Source organism: Triticum aestivum, chromosome 7D (assembly GCF_018294505.1).
Source record: "Triticum aestivum cultivar Chinese Spring chromosome 7D, IWGSC CS RefSeq v2.1, whole genome shotgun sequence".
In the NCBI taxonomy this organism is placed as follows: domain Eukaryota; kingdom Viridiplantae; phylum Streptophyta; class Magnoliopsida; order Poales; family Poaceae; genus Triticum; species Triticum aestivum.
The window spans coordinates 68,222,894-68,238,761 of NC_057814.1; the positions used below are offsets into that span (position 1 = coordinate 68,222,894).

Genomic DNA, 15,868 nt, shown 5'->3' on the forward strand with positions numbered 1-15,868 from the left:
GCAAGGAGAAGGGAAAGCTGTTGGTTCAGGCGCCAAGACAGAGTATTTCAAGCGGCCGCTCAGCTCAGGCCGGGACGACGCTAGCGTGGAGTGGGCCGGCCCAGTGTCTTGGACCGATGCTACAGTACATCAACTATGACCCATTTTTGTCTAGAAAACCAACTAAAAAAGAATTGTCTAGAAAAACAAGTATGACCCATTTCTCATTTCACATTTTGCGAAATATAGGGTGCCGACGCACCCCCGACTAGGCTGGCCTGTCGGCGAGCACGACATGTAAGTACTGCGCAATGTACAAATCGGAAAAAGTGGGTGCCTCCACCAGGAATTGAACTCCTGATGCGAACTATTTAGAACTAAATTCCATGGCATATACGAACACTGTTGTTTCAAACTTTTCTTCAAAAGTTGTCAACAATTTTCTGGAAGGCAAATAATGTTTGAAATTCCGACCATTTTCTAAAATAACGCGAACAACTTTTTGAACTTTTATTAAAAGTGTGAACATTTTTAAAATTTTGAACAAAATTGGAAAGTGGGAAAAGTAGAAAATTATGTACAAGTTTCTAAATGATGTGAACATTTTTTGAAATTTTTGAACAATTTTAAAAATGCAAACACCTATTGAATTTATGAACAAATTTGAAAAGGTACTCTTTTTGAAAATTGAAAATTGCAAATTTTCTGGAAAGAAGTGAAAAAATTAGAAACACAAACAATTTTTGATGCTATGAACAAATTTGAAAACAGGAGCGTTTCGAAAATTCTGATTTAAAAAAAACAAGAACATAATGTGAAAGTACCAGACATTTTTTATAAACACGAACACTTTTAGAATTTATGAACAAATTTGGAAAAAAAGAACCTTGTTTGAAATTTGAACATTTTCTGAAATCCCAAAAAAAGTTGTATTTTATGAGCAAAATTTTATAATAAAAATAATAATTAAATTCCTGAGCATTTTTCAAAACACGAACAAATTTTTATTTCGAACAAAAAAATTGAATTCCTAAAGATTATTTTTTGACAGGAAAAAAGAAAAATAATAATAATAAACAAAAAATATAAAAGAAAAAAATAAATAAGAAACAGAATGGCTAAAATAGTTTCGAGAACCATCTAGAAGCTTCCCAAAACGGGAAAATCCTTGTTGGAACCTTCTAGAACGTTCTCAAAACCGGAACTAGAAAACATCTTCCTACCGGCGACCAATTTAGTCGCTACGAGCGATCGATCCGGTATTTGCTCAAGTTAGGATAGTACCTTAGCTCCGATCCACCCACACGACACTTATCGAATCAATGAATGATAACCTAATGAATCATAGTGAAAGTAACTTGACGAGATTTCTATGTGTCCTCAAGAGCGTTTTACCCACTATAAGAAACACCTCCGGCTTGTCCTTAGTATAATTAAGGTTTGGGCCAGTTGCTGCACCTATTTACTCGTGTTACTTGCTACCTTGTTACGAATTATCTTTCTATCGAACTACCTATCAAACTAACTTTACAACACTTGCATTGAAACCTTGCAGAAAACTACTTATCAAATCCTTCTGCTCCTCGTTGGGTTCGACACTCCTACTTATTGAAAGGACTACTATAGATCCCTATACTTGTGGGACATTAAAACACTTTTAAATTACTAGGTATGATTTGTGCTGCCAAACTGAACCTTATTCTCTGCCCTCGTAAAATGAACTAGTCTATTATACTAGGGTTTTCACGGTATGCAGAGCTTGTATATCTTTTTCATTGATAGAAGGGGTGTGAAGATACATAGGGTGCAATGCATGGGGCCACGTACACGAGGAGGGTGTGGTGTGCTCACATGAGCGGAAGAACATAGGGGTGCCCGACCCTAGACCATTTTCCCTAACCTGCCGGCAGGAAGATTAGTATTCCCTTGGTGCTTTTTTTGAAACAGAACACCCATGTATTCCATTACGATGACAATTTGGTTAAGTCGCCAGTTACAGTGTTTTGTACAAACTCGGGGAACTGGCCTAACTAGGTCTCACACCTGCCACTCCCTAGACCGTGAACATACGCAGCTAAAGAGTGTGCTACATTGTTACAAATTCTAGGACATACATTCAGTTTAGCAACATCAAAAGCAACATTCAACTGAAATTGTATGTCCTGAAATAGTGATCCTAGAGTAGATTTATCATATTCTTCGCTTGTTGCCGCTTGCTTCATCACCATGGAATCAGTTTCAAAGATAACTTGATTGCCTCCCATCCTTGCCGTGGCATGGATTGCATGCAACATAGCTAATGCTTCAGCATGGAGTGCACTGGATACCAGTTGCGGGTTTCCTGCTCCTGCAACCAAAAGTGTGCCTTCATTATTTCTCAAAGTAAAACCCCAACCTCCATAATTTGATGCTTCATGAAACGCCATCCGAATTTATTTTAAGGAATGTACTTGGCGGAGGAGACCATTTTGCCGTGGCGGTCTGATTCTGGGCACTCCTTCGGTTCTTGAGATTCCTGAAAACATTGACATGATAGTAAATAAAGTAAACAATTTCATCTGTGGTTTTCATCGTGTCACCCACGTTAGCTTTATTTCTTTCATGCCACCATAGTCAGAACAGGACACACACCTTTATGCTCTCTTCCTCTGTCAGATGAAGTAACTCCTCAAACAAGCCGAGGGGATCATTGCATAGCACTAACTTGTTTCTAGTATTTTCCATCTGTGCTGAGCACCACAGTTGTTTCACCTTTTTGCATTTGAGGAAATAGTGACCACCATCCTCATCATATCTGAGGCATACTAGGCATCTAGTGTCAATATCCATTCCCTGTTTTCAACTTCATTCTCAGTGGTAGGCTATATGGTTCCATATGCCAAATGAAGTGGAGGACCTTATTCGGGAGAGGTAGAGCCCATATTTTCTTCCATTCAAACTCAGTCGCCTCTCCATTACTTCTTGAACTTGACGTTTGCCCATGGCTTGATTCCCGTTCTGCATTGTCCACTACAACCTTATAGGCTGACTTCACTGAGAAGATCACCTTCTTGTCGAAATGCCATGCAATGGAATCATCAAAATGATCATGAATTGGGATTTGCAGGATTATCTTTGAATCCTCCACATTGAAAGTTTGGTGCACAAGGTTGACATCCCAACTATTTATTGAAGGGTCGATAAGACCAACAAGATCAGCCCAAAGCTTTACCTCCTCCTGGATGGTCTAAACCACACAAGAGACCGAGGGTTGCTAGATGTTGAAGATGAAGTCATTCTGGTGTTTGCGTCGTGATCGAGGACAACGCCTTTTCGCAGTGCAGCCGGCGTGCAGCAATAGGAGGTGGCAGACCATTCTCGGAAGGGAATCAGCGCGCCTAGGAGATCGGTAGTGTAAGGACACTAGTCAAGGACCTTGTATGACACTTGACAAGAGAAGGAGCTTCTGACAAGGAGACTCTGGCTCTACAGAAGACGCATGCGTCCTCGTGCGTCTATCATGTTGCAGTGTGCGAAAATACAAAGTTGAAGTGTTTGGAACAACTCCACAATTATATTAGTGAATCCGGGTTTCGAGTAATGAAAATCGGAGAGGAATCTCTTTATATATAAAAAAATACTAGTGAATCTTCTTCTACAATAAAAATAGGCCGAATACTAGTGAATCCATGAAATGGGATAATCCAAAACACACTAAAAACCCTTAAGATCTACCTTGAGGACGGATGTAGTTTTAAATGATTTTATTTTTTTCCCAGTCCGGAGAAGAAGCGTAAACACCCCCCCCCCCAACCCAACAAAAAATAAATAAATAACGTACTTGAACTGGGCATGATTGTGGGCGTAGTTGTGCCACAGCACGCGGGCGAGAGCTGCGCGGCCGCGTACCACCAACTCCCTAAAAAAACACGCCTCGCGCCCGGAAAAGTAGGATCTAGGCGATCAAGGAGGCGAGGGATCCCTTGCGCGCCGCCGGTTCCCTCTCTCTCCGTCGGCTGCTCCGGCGGCGGGAGGGAGGGGGAACCTCGGGTCTATTCGCTAGGTGCGTGTGTGGTAGGGTTAGGGTTGAGGGAGACGCTGGCAAGGCCGTTGCGGTGGTGTCGCGTCGGAATAAGTTTCTCCGGGCTCCGTTCGCGGTCAGGCGAGGCTTTTGCCTTCGTCTAGGAGCCAGCGGTGTTGGGGATCCCCGGATCTCGTCGAGGTCGCCGGCTATGGTGGTTGGAGGTCCATCGGCACTGGCCATTTGGATCCTCAGATGGGCGATGGAGGCAGGGAGACGAAGACCTTTCTTCTTCCTTGTTGGTATGATTTGCTGCTGCTGTTCTTCTCCTTCCTCTGCGCTGATGCTGGTGGGAGATCCTGCTTTGTCCGGGCGGATGGCCCGGCCGCGGTGCTGGACCGGTCGGATGACTCGAGTTCTCTTCCTTCCGGAAGGGACACTTTTCGCGGTACTCAAAGCCAAAGATGGCGACGGCAGGTGTGTTGGATTGTGTCCATGCCCTCTCAGCGCCAGTGTCAAGAAAGGAGGAAGCAACGTGGCGGCAATTGTACCGTGGTCGAAGATGATGACCTGTTTGCGACTGGTTGCAGATCCTTCTGCTGCAGGGGTCTTCTCTCAAGATTCAGGGATGATGACACAGGGCTCCGGAGATTTTCTTGTGTTATGGTTGTCTTAGGGTAATCTAGGTGTTCATGGTCCTTTGTATTTGCGTTTCAGTGTGCTTGTAAGAGTTATTAACTACTTTGTACTGATTCGTGATTTGAATAAAAAAATTCTCAAAAAAAAAACTCCCTCAAAAAAAAAAAATCAGCCACCTATGCGTATCCCAGGCGGACTAGCTAGCTCCCGGCCATTTCGACTGGGCGCCAGAATCCGGCTCCGACTCGTTAATGGCTTCGCTGCACGAAGAGGAGCCGCAGTCGTAGTGCCTCGGAGAACCTTTATAAGCACGCCCACCCTTTCCCTACCAACACACATCGCGTTTGCCTGAACCTAGCTGCGACTGCGATCTGGTGGTGCTCGAGAATTCGAGATGGCGAAGCGCAAGTCGATGAGCTCCAAGATGGCTCAGCGGAAGAAGCCAGCGTCCAAGCTGGACACGGCCTTCTGCTGCCCCTTCTGCAACCACCCCGGCAGCGTGTCGTGCACCATCGACCTCAAGCTCTACGTCGCCACCGCCGTCTGCTACGGATGTCAGGAGTTCTACCACACCACGGCGCACCACCTCACCGAGCCCGTCGGCATCTACCACGACTGGATCGACGCCTGCGAGATGGCCAACCAAGGCATCGAACTCCAAGCCCGACAGCGGCGAGTCGGCTGCGACGACGACGACAGCGATGCCTGATCGATCGTGTTCAATTGATCGAGTTTGCTTTCATGGATCGATCGATACAACGTCAATCTAATCCTGCGTAGTTTGATGTTTGATCGTGTCTCTCGAAATTGTATTGATTGGAGGCTGTACTCCTGATTGATCATGTACCTCTGTTGCGCATCGTGTAGCTCATGAGTTCTGAACTTCTGATCATCAGTCAATCTTGTGCAGTATAAGACCATGCATGTACTGAATCTGTGACTGGTTTCGTTGTTGCAGTGGTATCTTTTTTTTTCTTTTCAAAATCGAAAGAAAAAGAGAGTACCTTGTTGTCTCTAGGAAAAAATAAGTTCGCACGGTTCAAGAACAAAGACGCTCTGCAGACAGGCTCCTCCTGTCAGGAGAATGAATCAATTTCAGTTAGCAGAATCACAAGAGTTGCTGGGGTTTTCCTAAACCTATATCTCAATGCAAATTGTAGTTCTGAATCTCATGTCATTGTGTCCGAGGCGGCGACACTTCTGAAGAGGTGGACTGTCAGGCGACGGTCAGGAGTCCTGCTCTTATCTTTCTCTAGGCTGCATCGACATCCGGGTACCGCAACTCGGCGTGGGCTGAATTAGACCAGAGAGTGAAAGAGTAAGGAATCATATCACAGGCAATCTTTGGAGAAGATCTATATAACTTAAATATCACTGTATTGGATAATTGACAAAGAAGACAGCTTATGTACAAAACCTGGAAAACAACCTGAATTTGGTATCATCAATATAACCAGAATTTGGGTTGCAACGTTGTTCAAAAAATGTACAGTATGCTAAATCAACCAGAAATCTGTATCTTCTCTTTAAGGCTGAAAACACATAACGTGAGTACGTGACTAAGTTGGGTTTCTGAGATCCAAATGGGGAAATTTAATTATCTGTGCCAGTCGTATGAAACCAAAAATTTCTGTATCAAGGTTTAGTGTTAATATGTGACTTAAGTAATGATTTTCTCCCCAACGACCAGTTTAGCTTCAGATCACCTTCTAGCATCTGTACAACAGGCATAATGTAAATACCAACTACTTCTATTCAACTCCTTCTACTTATATCTAATACAGTTTCAGTAAACTCCTAACTGAAGATTAGCATTGTCTTCCACCACAAGCTGATCAGTGCTTCATTAAAATAAATCCCAAAAGATCATGTCAATGCAGCAAATAATATCGACCAGTACATATCTTGCAAACTTCATTTTCTGCTGAATGACTGAAACTTGAAACGGTAGCGCTGGCATCTAAGGGAAACAAGTAACATTCAAATGCACTTGGCGATTCAAATGCTGAAGTAGCAGCAAGAATAAGAAGACAACCATTACAAACCAATGCCATTGCATAACTGTTCAAAGAATTTATAGTACTAAACCAAACAGAAATTACAGAGGCAACCCTGAAGTAGCAGCAAGAATAAGAACGCAATCATTTCTTTGCACAGGTTCTGAAATTTAGAACCACAAGGGAGAGGTTCCTCCTGTCTGGAGAATGAATCAAGTTTATCTATGCTAGCAGACACAAGAGGCGCTTCCTAAACCTATATCTCAATGAAAAATGCAGTTCTGAATTCTCATGTCATAGTGTCCGAGACGGTGACACTTTTGAAGAGGTGGACGGTCGACGGTCAGGAGTCCCGCTCTTATCTTTCTCTACTCTGCATTGACATTCGGGTACCGCAGGTCTGCGTGGGCTGAATTAGAACAGAAAGTGAGGAAGTTAGGCATCATGTCACAGGTAGTGCAACAGTTTGAGAAGATCGATAATTTAAATACACTGTTTTGCAGAATTAATGAATAACTGTAGGATTGTGCACAAAAAGCCTGAAAAACAACAATATAATGTGCAAAAAACCTGAAAGACAGATTTCATGAAATACTGTAGGATTAACCTGAATTTGGGTTACATGTTCAAAGAATTTATATAGTACTAAACGAAACAGAATTTACAGTACAAAAAATTTGACTGAGTTGGGTATCTAAGTTCCAAAGATTCTACAAGCGACAAATAGTGCCGAATGGGAAAACTGAATTATTTGTATCAAGGACAGTACTCTGAAAACAAATATTTTCTGTGTCAGAGTTTAATGTGAATATGTTATGATTTATCCCCAAACAAACTGGATTTTGATTACCTTCTAGCATTTTTACAGCAGGCATAATGCAATTATATATACTAACTATTTCCATTCAACTCCCTACTTATATCTAATACTACAACAGTCCATACAACTCCCCATTCCTAACTGAAGATTAGCAGCAGTTGCAGAATACAACAGTTTCAGTGAACTGTTGTTCAGACAGTTTCAGTAAACAGAAGATTAAAATAGGAACTAGGAAGCTGGGAATGGCGCGTCTCACCTGGCGTCCCGGCCATGACGACGACGATGTCGAGGGTCTCGTCGCTGTGGGGCAGATCGACGAGCAGTGGGGTAGGCCGCCCGTGCGTACCCGCTCGGACGCACATGACGAGGTTGCAGGCGTCCATGGCGGCATCCAGCCGGCGGGCCAGCTTCTTCCTCAGGTGGAACGCGGACCTGCCCCTGAATACGAGTGAGGCCCAGGCGAAGTTGGCGTTGGGCTCGTCGGCGCCGGCCTGCTCGTACTGGATCACCCGCCACGGCAACAGGAAGGCGAGGCTTCTGGGGAAGCGGAGCTGCAGTTGATCGGAAACACAAATGCGATCAAGATTTGCAAATTTTGCAAGATGCCAAGAATTGCAATCCCCAATTGTAACTACATCCAAGAACCCAATTCGATCGGGAAGAATCAAGAAGCGGGCATGGCGGACTCACCCCAGTCGGAGCTGCAAGGCGAGGCGTGTCCTCCCTGGCGGGGATGCGCTCCACGACCCAGTGCATCATCGGGCCGACGCTGTTGAAGCCGTCGACGCTGAGATACTTCCCGTTGGCGCGGAGGCGGCCGGCGACCTGGCGGAGCAGGATATCGTCCCCCGAGCCGATCCTGACGACCTGCCACCTGATGGCCATCTCCTCCCAGGGCTCGTAGTCGCACTGCTCGACGCGGCGCCCGCTGTGGCCTCGCGGCGCCGGCGCGTCCGTGGCGCCGAGGTAGCGGCCGTAGGCGGCGCTGTGGAGGAGCACGTACTGGTTGTTTCCATCTCCCTGGTAGATGTGCACCGCCCACGCCGTGTTCATCGACGCCCGGCGGTGGTGGAGAGAGACGCCAAGCCCGTCGTCGTCGGCGTGCAGGTACGTGCCGCGCTCGCGGCTCCGCAGCCGCACGTGGTGGCCGTCCTGGAACTGCTCCATCGCTCGCCGGTGACGCAGGAGAGCAGAGGCGCGCGGTGGGTTCTTGGTTTCTTGGCGCTCCGGCGACGGGGAGAAGAGGAGGAGCGAAGGCTGTTGGTTGGGACGGTTACTTTCGGGCGCCAAGGCGGGGTATTTCAAGGTGCCTGCCGCGTCGCCATGGTCGTGTAGTGGGCTTGCAGGCCCAGCCCACACATTCCTGCGTGCAACCTCCTGTAGAGGCCCACATGATTTGTTTCCTTTTGCCCCGATTCCTTAACACACCCGCGGCGCAAAATCCCTATTCTACGCTCACCTCAGCGAGTTAGTCGTTGTAAAGTACGTGAGGCTACCGGATTGGTGTACAGCCTGTGGCATGTTTGGTCATGTCTACAAAGAGCATGGTGATGGCTTATATCCCCCCTCGACACTTGTCTTTAAGCATCTTCGCGCTAGCTGGAGCATGAAGACTGGCCGGCCTGATGATAATTTAGGATGATTTGCTTCAAATCGTGGTGGCTCTAGGAGAGTGGGTGGTCGTTTAGGATGATTTGGTCGGCCTGATGATAATGATTCTTTTTATCATAGCGATCTTGTAAATGAGGAGGAGCCTCGGATGATGATATCGATGGTGACAATAAAAACCTTAAGAGGGGTGTTCACTAGTAGAAAAAGGGCCTTTAGTCCCGGTTCATAAGGGCCTTTAGTCCCGGTTCTGGAACCGGGACTAAAGGGTCGTTACTAAAGCCTCCCCCTTTAGTCCCGGTTCTTACACGAACCGGGACTAAAGGCCCTTCACGTGGCCGCTGCCTGGAGGTCCACCTTTAGTCCCGGTTGGTAACACCAACCGGTACTAAAGAAAATTTTATGATTTTTTTTGAATTTTTTTGATTTTCAAATTTCTGAATTATTTTAACCTCTAATCTCTAATCACCCCTTGTCACTGCTCAATTTAACCTCTAATCTCTAATCACCTCTCATCATTCCAAATCATCTAACTTTTCGGACGGTCACCCATCCTCTCACTACTCCAGCCTGAGCACGCTTAACTTCCGGGTTCTATTCTCCCTCATTTCCAAGTCTGCACTTGTTGTTTTCCTGACAATAGTAAGATGTCAATCCTATTAACCCTCAGGAATTTAGCTTGAGCATGAAGTCACACATTTCACTGTTTGAGTTTGAAACTATTGTTCTAAAAAAATAATTATTTAGTAACACTAATATTTCTTGAATAAGTAGTTTGACCATAGTTTGACCACAGTTTGACCAGATTTGACCAAAATTCAAAAAAATTGAAATAATTATTTAGTAACACTAATATTTCTTGAATAATTAGTTTGACCATTGTTTGACCATAGTTTGACCAGATTTGACCAAAATTCAACAAAACTGAAATAATTATTTAGTAACACTAATATTCTTGAATAATTATTTAGTAACACTAATACTTCTTGAATAAGTAGTTTGACCATAGTTTGACCAGATTTAACAAAAATTCAAAAAAAAACAGAAATTTGAGCATAACTTTTTTTCTTTTAAAATTTGAGGATTCTAAAAATTTGCAAACATGCTGTAGGCTGTCAAAATCGGATGCGGATTTTCATGCTGAACATTTTGATATATTATACTTTTTTTCTGACATCGTATGCAAAAGTTATAGCCGTTTTACATTTTCCCTAACTAGTACATGTAGTAACATAACTACATCTGGAAGGATTTTAATTTTTTAAGTTTTTATCATTTTCTTTTGCTTTTTACAAAACTGAAAAGGCGATCCACGGGGGGGGGGGGGGGGGGGTGGGGTTCGTGCCATGAACCGGTACTAATGCCTCAAACCCCATTAGTACCGGTTGGTGGCTCGAACCGGGACTAAAGGTCTAACCTTTAGTACCGGTTGGTGCCACGAACCGGTACTAATGGGCATCACACCCTTTAGTCCCGGTTCGTGGCACCAACCGGGACTAAAGGTCACATTTGAACCGGGACTAATGCCTGTACGGTGCCCTAGCCGCTCGAACCGGGACTAATGCTCACATTAGTCCCGGTTCGTAATGCAACCGGGATTAATGCTCTTTTCTGGCCGAACCAAAGCCCTGTTTTCTACTAGTGGTTGATGGCAAAGATGGTTTCGGCACTGCAATGCATGGCTGATACAAGTTCTGTGAGCACAACTACAACCGGTGCATTAAGTAGGCTAGAATGATATTATGATGTGTGGGGCGCTTTCGCCGGCGGGAGGGATTTCTATCCCCTGAGCTCCCTCCGAAGCAAGCTACGAAGAGATCCAAGATAGGTGCCTAGAACACAACACGTAGCTCAGTTAAGGCGGGCTCCCTAGAGGGCTGCCGCCAAGATCGATAAGAACCCTCTGCTGGAACTTCCTCGGAATTGACGATCCCACGACAATTCATGAACTTCAATATCTCGTGAAGCACTACAAGAAATATGCTATCTTGTGACCTTTTGTCAGTGACCCTGTAAGGAATGGTCGTAAATCTATGACCATTTCAGACAATTTGGTTGTAAGTTGTTCGGGGGGCTCCAAACCGTAAACCATAATGACCATTAGGGCCAGTAAGGTCATAATTTCATTGCACCAAAAGGTCATAAACCAGATGGCACTGGTCCGGTGCCTTATTTGTAACTGATCATGACCAATATAAAAGGTCATTACACTAGAGTTCGAATGCATTAAGATGATTAGGCAGCCACCTCTCCAATCTCGCTTATGTGTCAATGTTTACGTGTCATTTTTGCTGACAGGATCACACTCTGACAGGCGGGACCCATTTGACAGACGCCTTATTGTTTATTCGTTTTTTAAAAAAGAAGCGCGACGGGGACTCGAACCCGCGACCCGCGGTACAGGGGCTGCGTTCCTAGCCACTGGGCTAGAGAAGCTCTGTTGCTCAAGTACCAGTAGTATTGTATCTATTATATATCCAGTAGCAGTTTCTGAAGAAAAAAATATATCCAGTAGCTGTCTTAACTCATTGACAAGTGGGACCAATTCACTTACAGGTGGGACCTATTTGACAGCGTGGGGCCAACTTGTCAGCGAGTTGTGTGTTTGATACTTGACTGGTTTGATGATTTTTTTGAACATCAAAATTGATGAAAACAAGATCAAAATGCTCATTGACAAAAACAGCTCTGAAACAACAGCTCCATCAAAATCCAGTTCAAAAAAGCATCTTCAAAATGATCACTGAGACACATAACTACAAACTTGTTCAACATAACAAAAGCAAACTTGTTCAACCACATAACTACAAACTGAGACACATAATAGCACAAGCACAAGCACAAGCACAAGCAACTCATTGTCCCCAGTAGTAGGGGTCATCCCAATGCTCCTCCGCCTCTCGCCATTGCTTGAAACCTTCTCTGGCGGTTTCGATTTTCTTCCATGCCTCGTAGGTGACGTACGCATCTTTCGCTGCGTACTCGATGAGGTACTTTGGCAGTGGGCTGATCCCCCATAGTTTGTGGTCCTCTTCATTGTTGATCTTCTGCTTCATTTTCTTGTAGGATGGGTGGATGAGGCTGGCTGCAAACTCAGCCAAAGACTGCCACCTCTTTCCATTGTTTGGAACTCTCCATTGGCGCTGCATGTCGACGAACTTGTCGGGGTTGATCTCCAAACCAGACAACTTCAGCTTCTCCTTGTCACCTCCAATGCAGAAGCCAACAAAGGTGTACAGCTCCTTCTCCTGCAGGAGCGGGCGGAGTTCCTTGGGCCTGCATCAAATTAATCTGGTGCATCAACTTCATCTACTTCAGAAACTACACTAGTACAGCCAGTTCAGAAACTTCAGAACTTCAGAACTAGTATTGCATCTACTTCAGAACTATTGCATCTACTTCAGAAACTTCAGAAACTTCAGAACTACAGAAACTTCAGAAACTTCAGAACTACAGAAACTTCAGAAACTACTAATTAGACAGAAACTTCAGAACTTCAGAAACTTCAGAACTGGATGTTTTTACCATTTGGTTGCCGCGGTGATGTGGTATACCAGGCAGAGATCCTCCACGCATAACTGCAGAACTGCAGCCATTTGCGGAGGTTCGTCTTCGCTGGTATACTCGACATCAACGCCGATCGACCGAGGAAGCATGCCGCCGAGCCTCTTCCTGATCTCGCGGATCCTCTTGTTGGCTTCGTCTGGATTGCTGGTGCATATGACATCCAGCGGCTCCTTCAGGTGGGTATCAACCTTGAGCGGCACGGTGTAGTCCATCTTCTGCCCGGGGACCGGAACATCGTCGTCGACCACCATCGGCTCCTTGCCAGACGCCTCACCACGGTGATGCTTGGCAGACGGAGGGGAGTTGCTCCACGATGCCTCCGCCATTCGCTTGGCAGACGGAGGGGAGTTGCTCCACGATTCCTCCGCCATTGCCCTCCTGGCCAGCGATGGCGGGCTTGAGATAGAGCAGAGGGGAGTTGCTTGATGGTGGAGGCAGAGGGAGGCAGATGGAGCGGCAATGGAATGAGGAGGGAGGCAGAGGGAGGAAGATGGAGCGGCAATGGAATAGGAGGGGAGTTACCTGGACTGGAAGAAAACCCAAACTCCCTCTGCATCGTGGGGAGTTGCTAGTGGGGGGAGACATGGGGCGCACGGTTGCCTCGAAAACTCAAACGTCCCCGGCCCTTTGGTTTCTCGCAAGTGTCCAAACCCCGGCCTTCTCCTGTTTCTGAAACAAAAAAATAGCCATATTTTGCTCTAAAATTAATGATCACTGCAGCCATATTAAGAGATCAATCTTCAAGCATTAAAACAGCACCAAAACAATCACTGCAGCCATCCAAAATGGCACCAAAACAACACCAAAACAACATTACAACAAAAAATGCCACCAAAATGGCACCAAAGTATCAGCCAAAATGGCACCAGAGTCACTACAGCCATCTTCACCATCAGCCAAAATGGCACCAAAACTACATGATTTTGCATTGTATCTTCACCATCTGCCTCTTCATCACCAAAGTCTCATGCATTTTGCTACCTGGAGAGAATTGTAGTAGAAAAACTACATCAGGATCACATCAACAAAAACTACAGAGAAGGTTGATCACCAATCAAAACAAGGAACATGCAGTAATAGTATTAGGTCACCAAGGAGACAAAATTTACCTTCATGTCCATTCGCTACTCATCGTCGTCGATACCAAAAAAAGGAACTCTATGCCCACTCCTGTTTTCCTCATCGTCACTACAATATTGCAGCATGGTATGATCAGTCATGTTTTCCTCATCCTCGCTCTCATGCCCATCCGCTACCACCTTTCTTCTTTTCTTAATGCCTTCAACTGTTGCAGCATCAACGGGCACACGTTCCCGGTCCCTTCGCACTCTGCTTTGCACCGGAACTTCCATAGAGTCATCATCAGCTTGCACCGGAACTTCCGTAGAGTCATCATCCTGGTATGTTAGTCCACTACCACCGGGGCCCTTTTCCATTTCAGTTTCAGTCACACTCCACAAGTGTCTGTGCTGAAAGGTTTGCACAACTCGCCATTTTCCGTGCAAAAGATTGTCTGGCAGATAAAACACCATTGTTGCTTGTGCTGATAGAATAAAGGGATCATTCTTATACCAGCACCTTCTAGTGTTGATGCTTTTGAAGTGGCCATCATATTTGACAAAAGAGTCTCTCTTCTTCTTGCCACCAAGATCAAACCAGTCACAGCTAAATAAGACAACCGAGCGATGGATGCCTCCACTAGAGTTGTACTGCAACTCTACGATGCTTCTCAGCTGACCATAGAAGTCAATGTTCTCACCATCATGTGTCCCCTCGGTGACGACTCCACTATTCTGTGTCTTCCTTCTTTCCTCGCGGCCAACGGTGTGGTACCGGACACCGTCAGCAATGCATGCTGAATACACTCTCACTCACTTATCCGGTAAGCATGCCAAAGCAAATAGATCATCACTGACCTTCTTCTCCTCATGCAACTTTCCAATCTGCACAAATAAACCATTTAGCAACAATGGTATTTAACACTTGGTGAATAACACAGAAAACATAAAACATGTGGCTAAAGATCTCACATGATTCTTAAACCATTTAGCAAATCCCTTGGCAACCCTTTTATCAACATGAATCTGGCTTTCTTCCTGATTTAACTCTTCCTTGCATTTCCTGCAATGCCAACAAAACATGTGAATTAAAACATTAGGCTGGTGCCAACCCAAGCAAAAAAATATGACGAGTGCACAAGATATAACGTACTCGATATATGGTAGAACCTCAGCGCAATTGCTGAGCACAAACCAAACCATCTTGTCATACTTATCACCAGCCTCCAAGTATTTTGAGGCTCCAAGAAGTTTCACACCATGGTTGAAAACCGAGACATCACCACTTTGCGAATCAGACCGCTCTATATTTCTGGCCGGCCGGTTCCATCTCGTTTCCACATCTTCAAAGTATCTAGAGCAAAATGTCAAGCACTCGTCAACGACATATGCTTCAGCAATCGAACCTTCAGGTCTTGCCGTGTTTCGCACATAACGCTTACAAGTAAGCAGCCTTCTTTTGATTGGGTACATCGAACCGTATTGCACAGGGCCTCTAAGCATTGCCTCTTTTGGTAATTGCACCGCCAAATGGACCATCACGGTGAAGAAAGCTGGAGGGATAATCTTCTCGAGCTTGTAAAGAATAATTGGGATTTCTTTTTCAAGTCTTTGCAGAACAGTTACCTTGAGTGTTTTGCAGCACAGTTCTCTAAAGAAATTTCCCAGCACCTTCTCGAGCTTGCAAAGAATAATTGGGATTTCTTTTTCAAGTCTTTGCAGAACAGTTACCTTGAGTGTTTTGCAGCACAGTTCTCTAAAGAAATTTCCCAGCACAGCAACCGCTTCATATATATCCTTGTCCATGATTCCTCAGAGGCCCACCGGTAAAATCCTTTGGAGGAGGATGTGACAATCATGGGTTTTCAGTACTGAAAGCTTGAATCCATCAGAAGTAACACACTTTGCTAGGTTAGCAGCATAACCATCTGGAAATCTCACCGCTCTTATGAATTCACATAATGCAAGATTTTGTTCTTTACTCATTGTATACCATGCTCGTGGCATTTCAAATGAATCTTCATCATCATCATGCTGTAGATGCAAATCTGATCTTATGCCCATGTCCTTCAAATCAAGCCTAGAACTAACCGTGTCCTTTGTCTTCCCTTTAATTTTCAGAAACGTCCCTAGTAGATTCTCGCATATGTTTTTCTCAATGTGCATTACATCGAGATTATGCCTTAACTTTAGATCAGCC

The 15,868-nt window shown here is 45.0% G+C and overlaps 1 protein-coding gene across 1 annotated transcript; it reads right to left on the reverse strand.

Annotated features, from left to right (window-relative positions):
• Positions 1-6,677: 6,677 nt before the first annotated feature.
• On the reverse strand, positions 6,678-8,696 carry LOC123168909 (uncharacterized). Its single transcript, XM_044586769.1, has 3 exons — positions 8,126-8,696; positions 7,692-7,986; positions 6,678-7,024 (listed from the first exon to the last, which is right to left on the reverse strand). Exons 1-3 carry the CDS (start codon positions 8,600-8,602, stop codon positions 6,984-6,986), a joined length of 813 nt encoding a protein of 270 aa, XP_044442704.1. The 5' UTR covers positions 8,603-8,696; the 3' UTR covers positions 6,678-6,983.
• Between the last annotated feature and the right edge of the window lie 7,172 nt (positions 8,697-15,868).

Bases quoted from the DNA above. Each gene is read 5' to 3' on its own strand.
- LOC123168909 (XM_044586769.1), bottom strand. From the start codon at position 8,602: ATGGAGCAGTTCCAGGACGGCCACCACGTGCGGCTGCGGAGCCGCGAG. The intron at 7,987-8,125 runs GTGAGTCCGCCA...GATCAACTGCAG, and splicing joins GCCTTGCAGCTCCGACTGGG to CTCCGCTTCCCCAGAAGCCT. The intron at 7,025-7,691 runs GTGAGACGCGCC...GTTCTAATTCAG, and splicing joins CGTCATGGCCGGGACGCCAG to CCCACGCAGACCTGCGGTAC.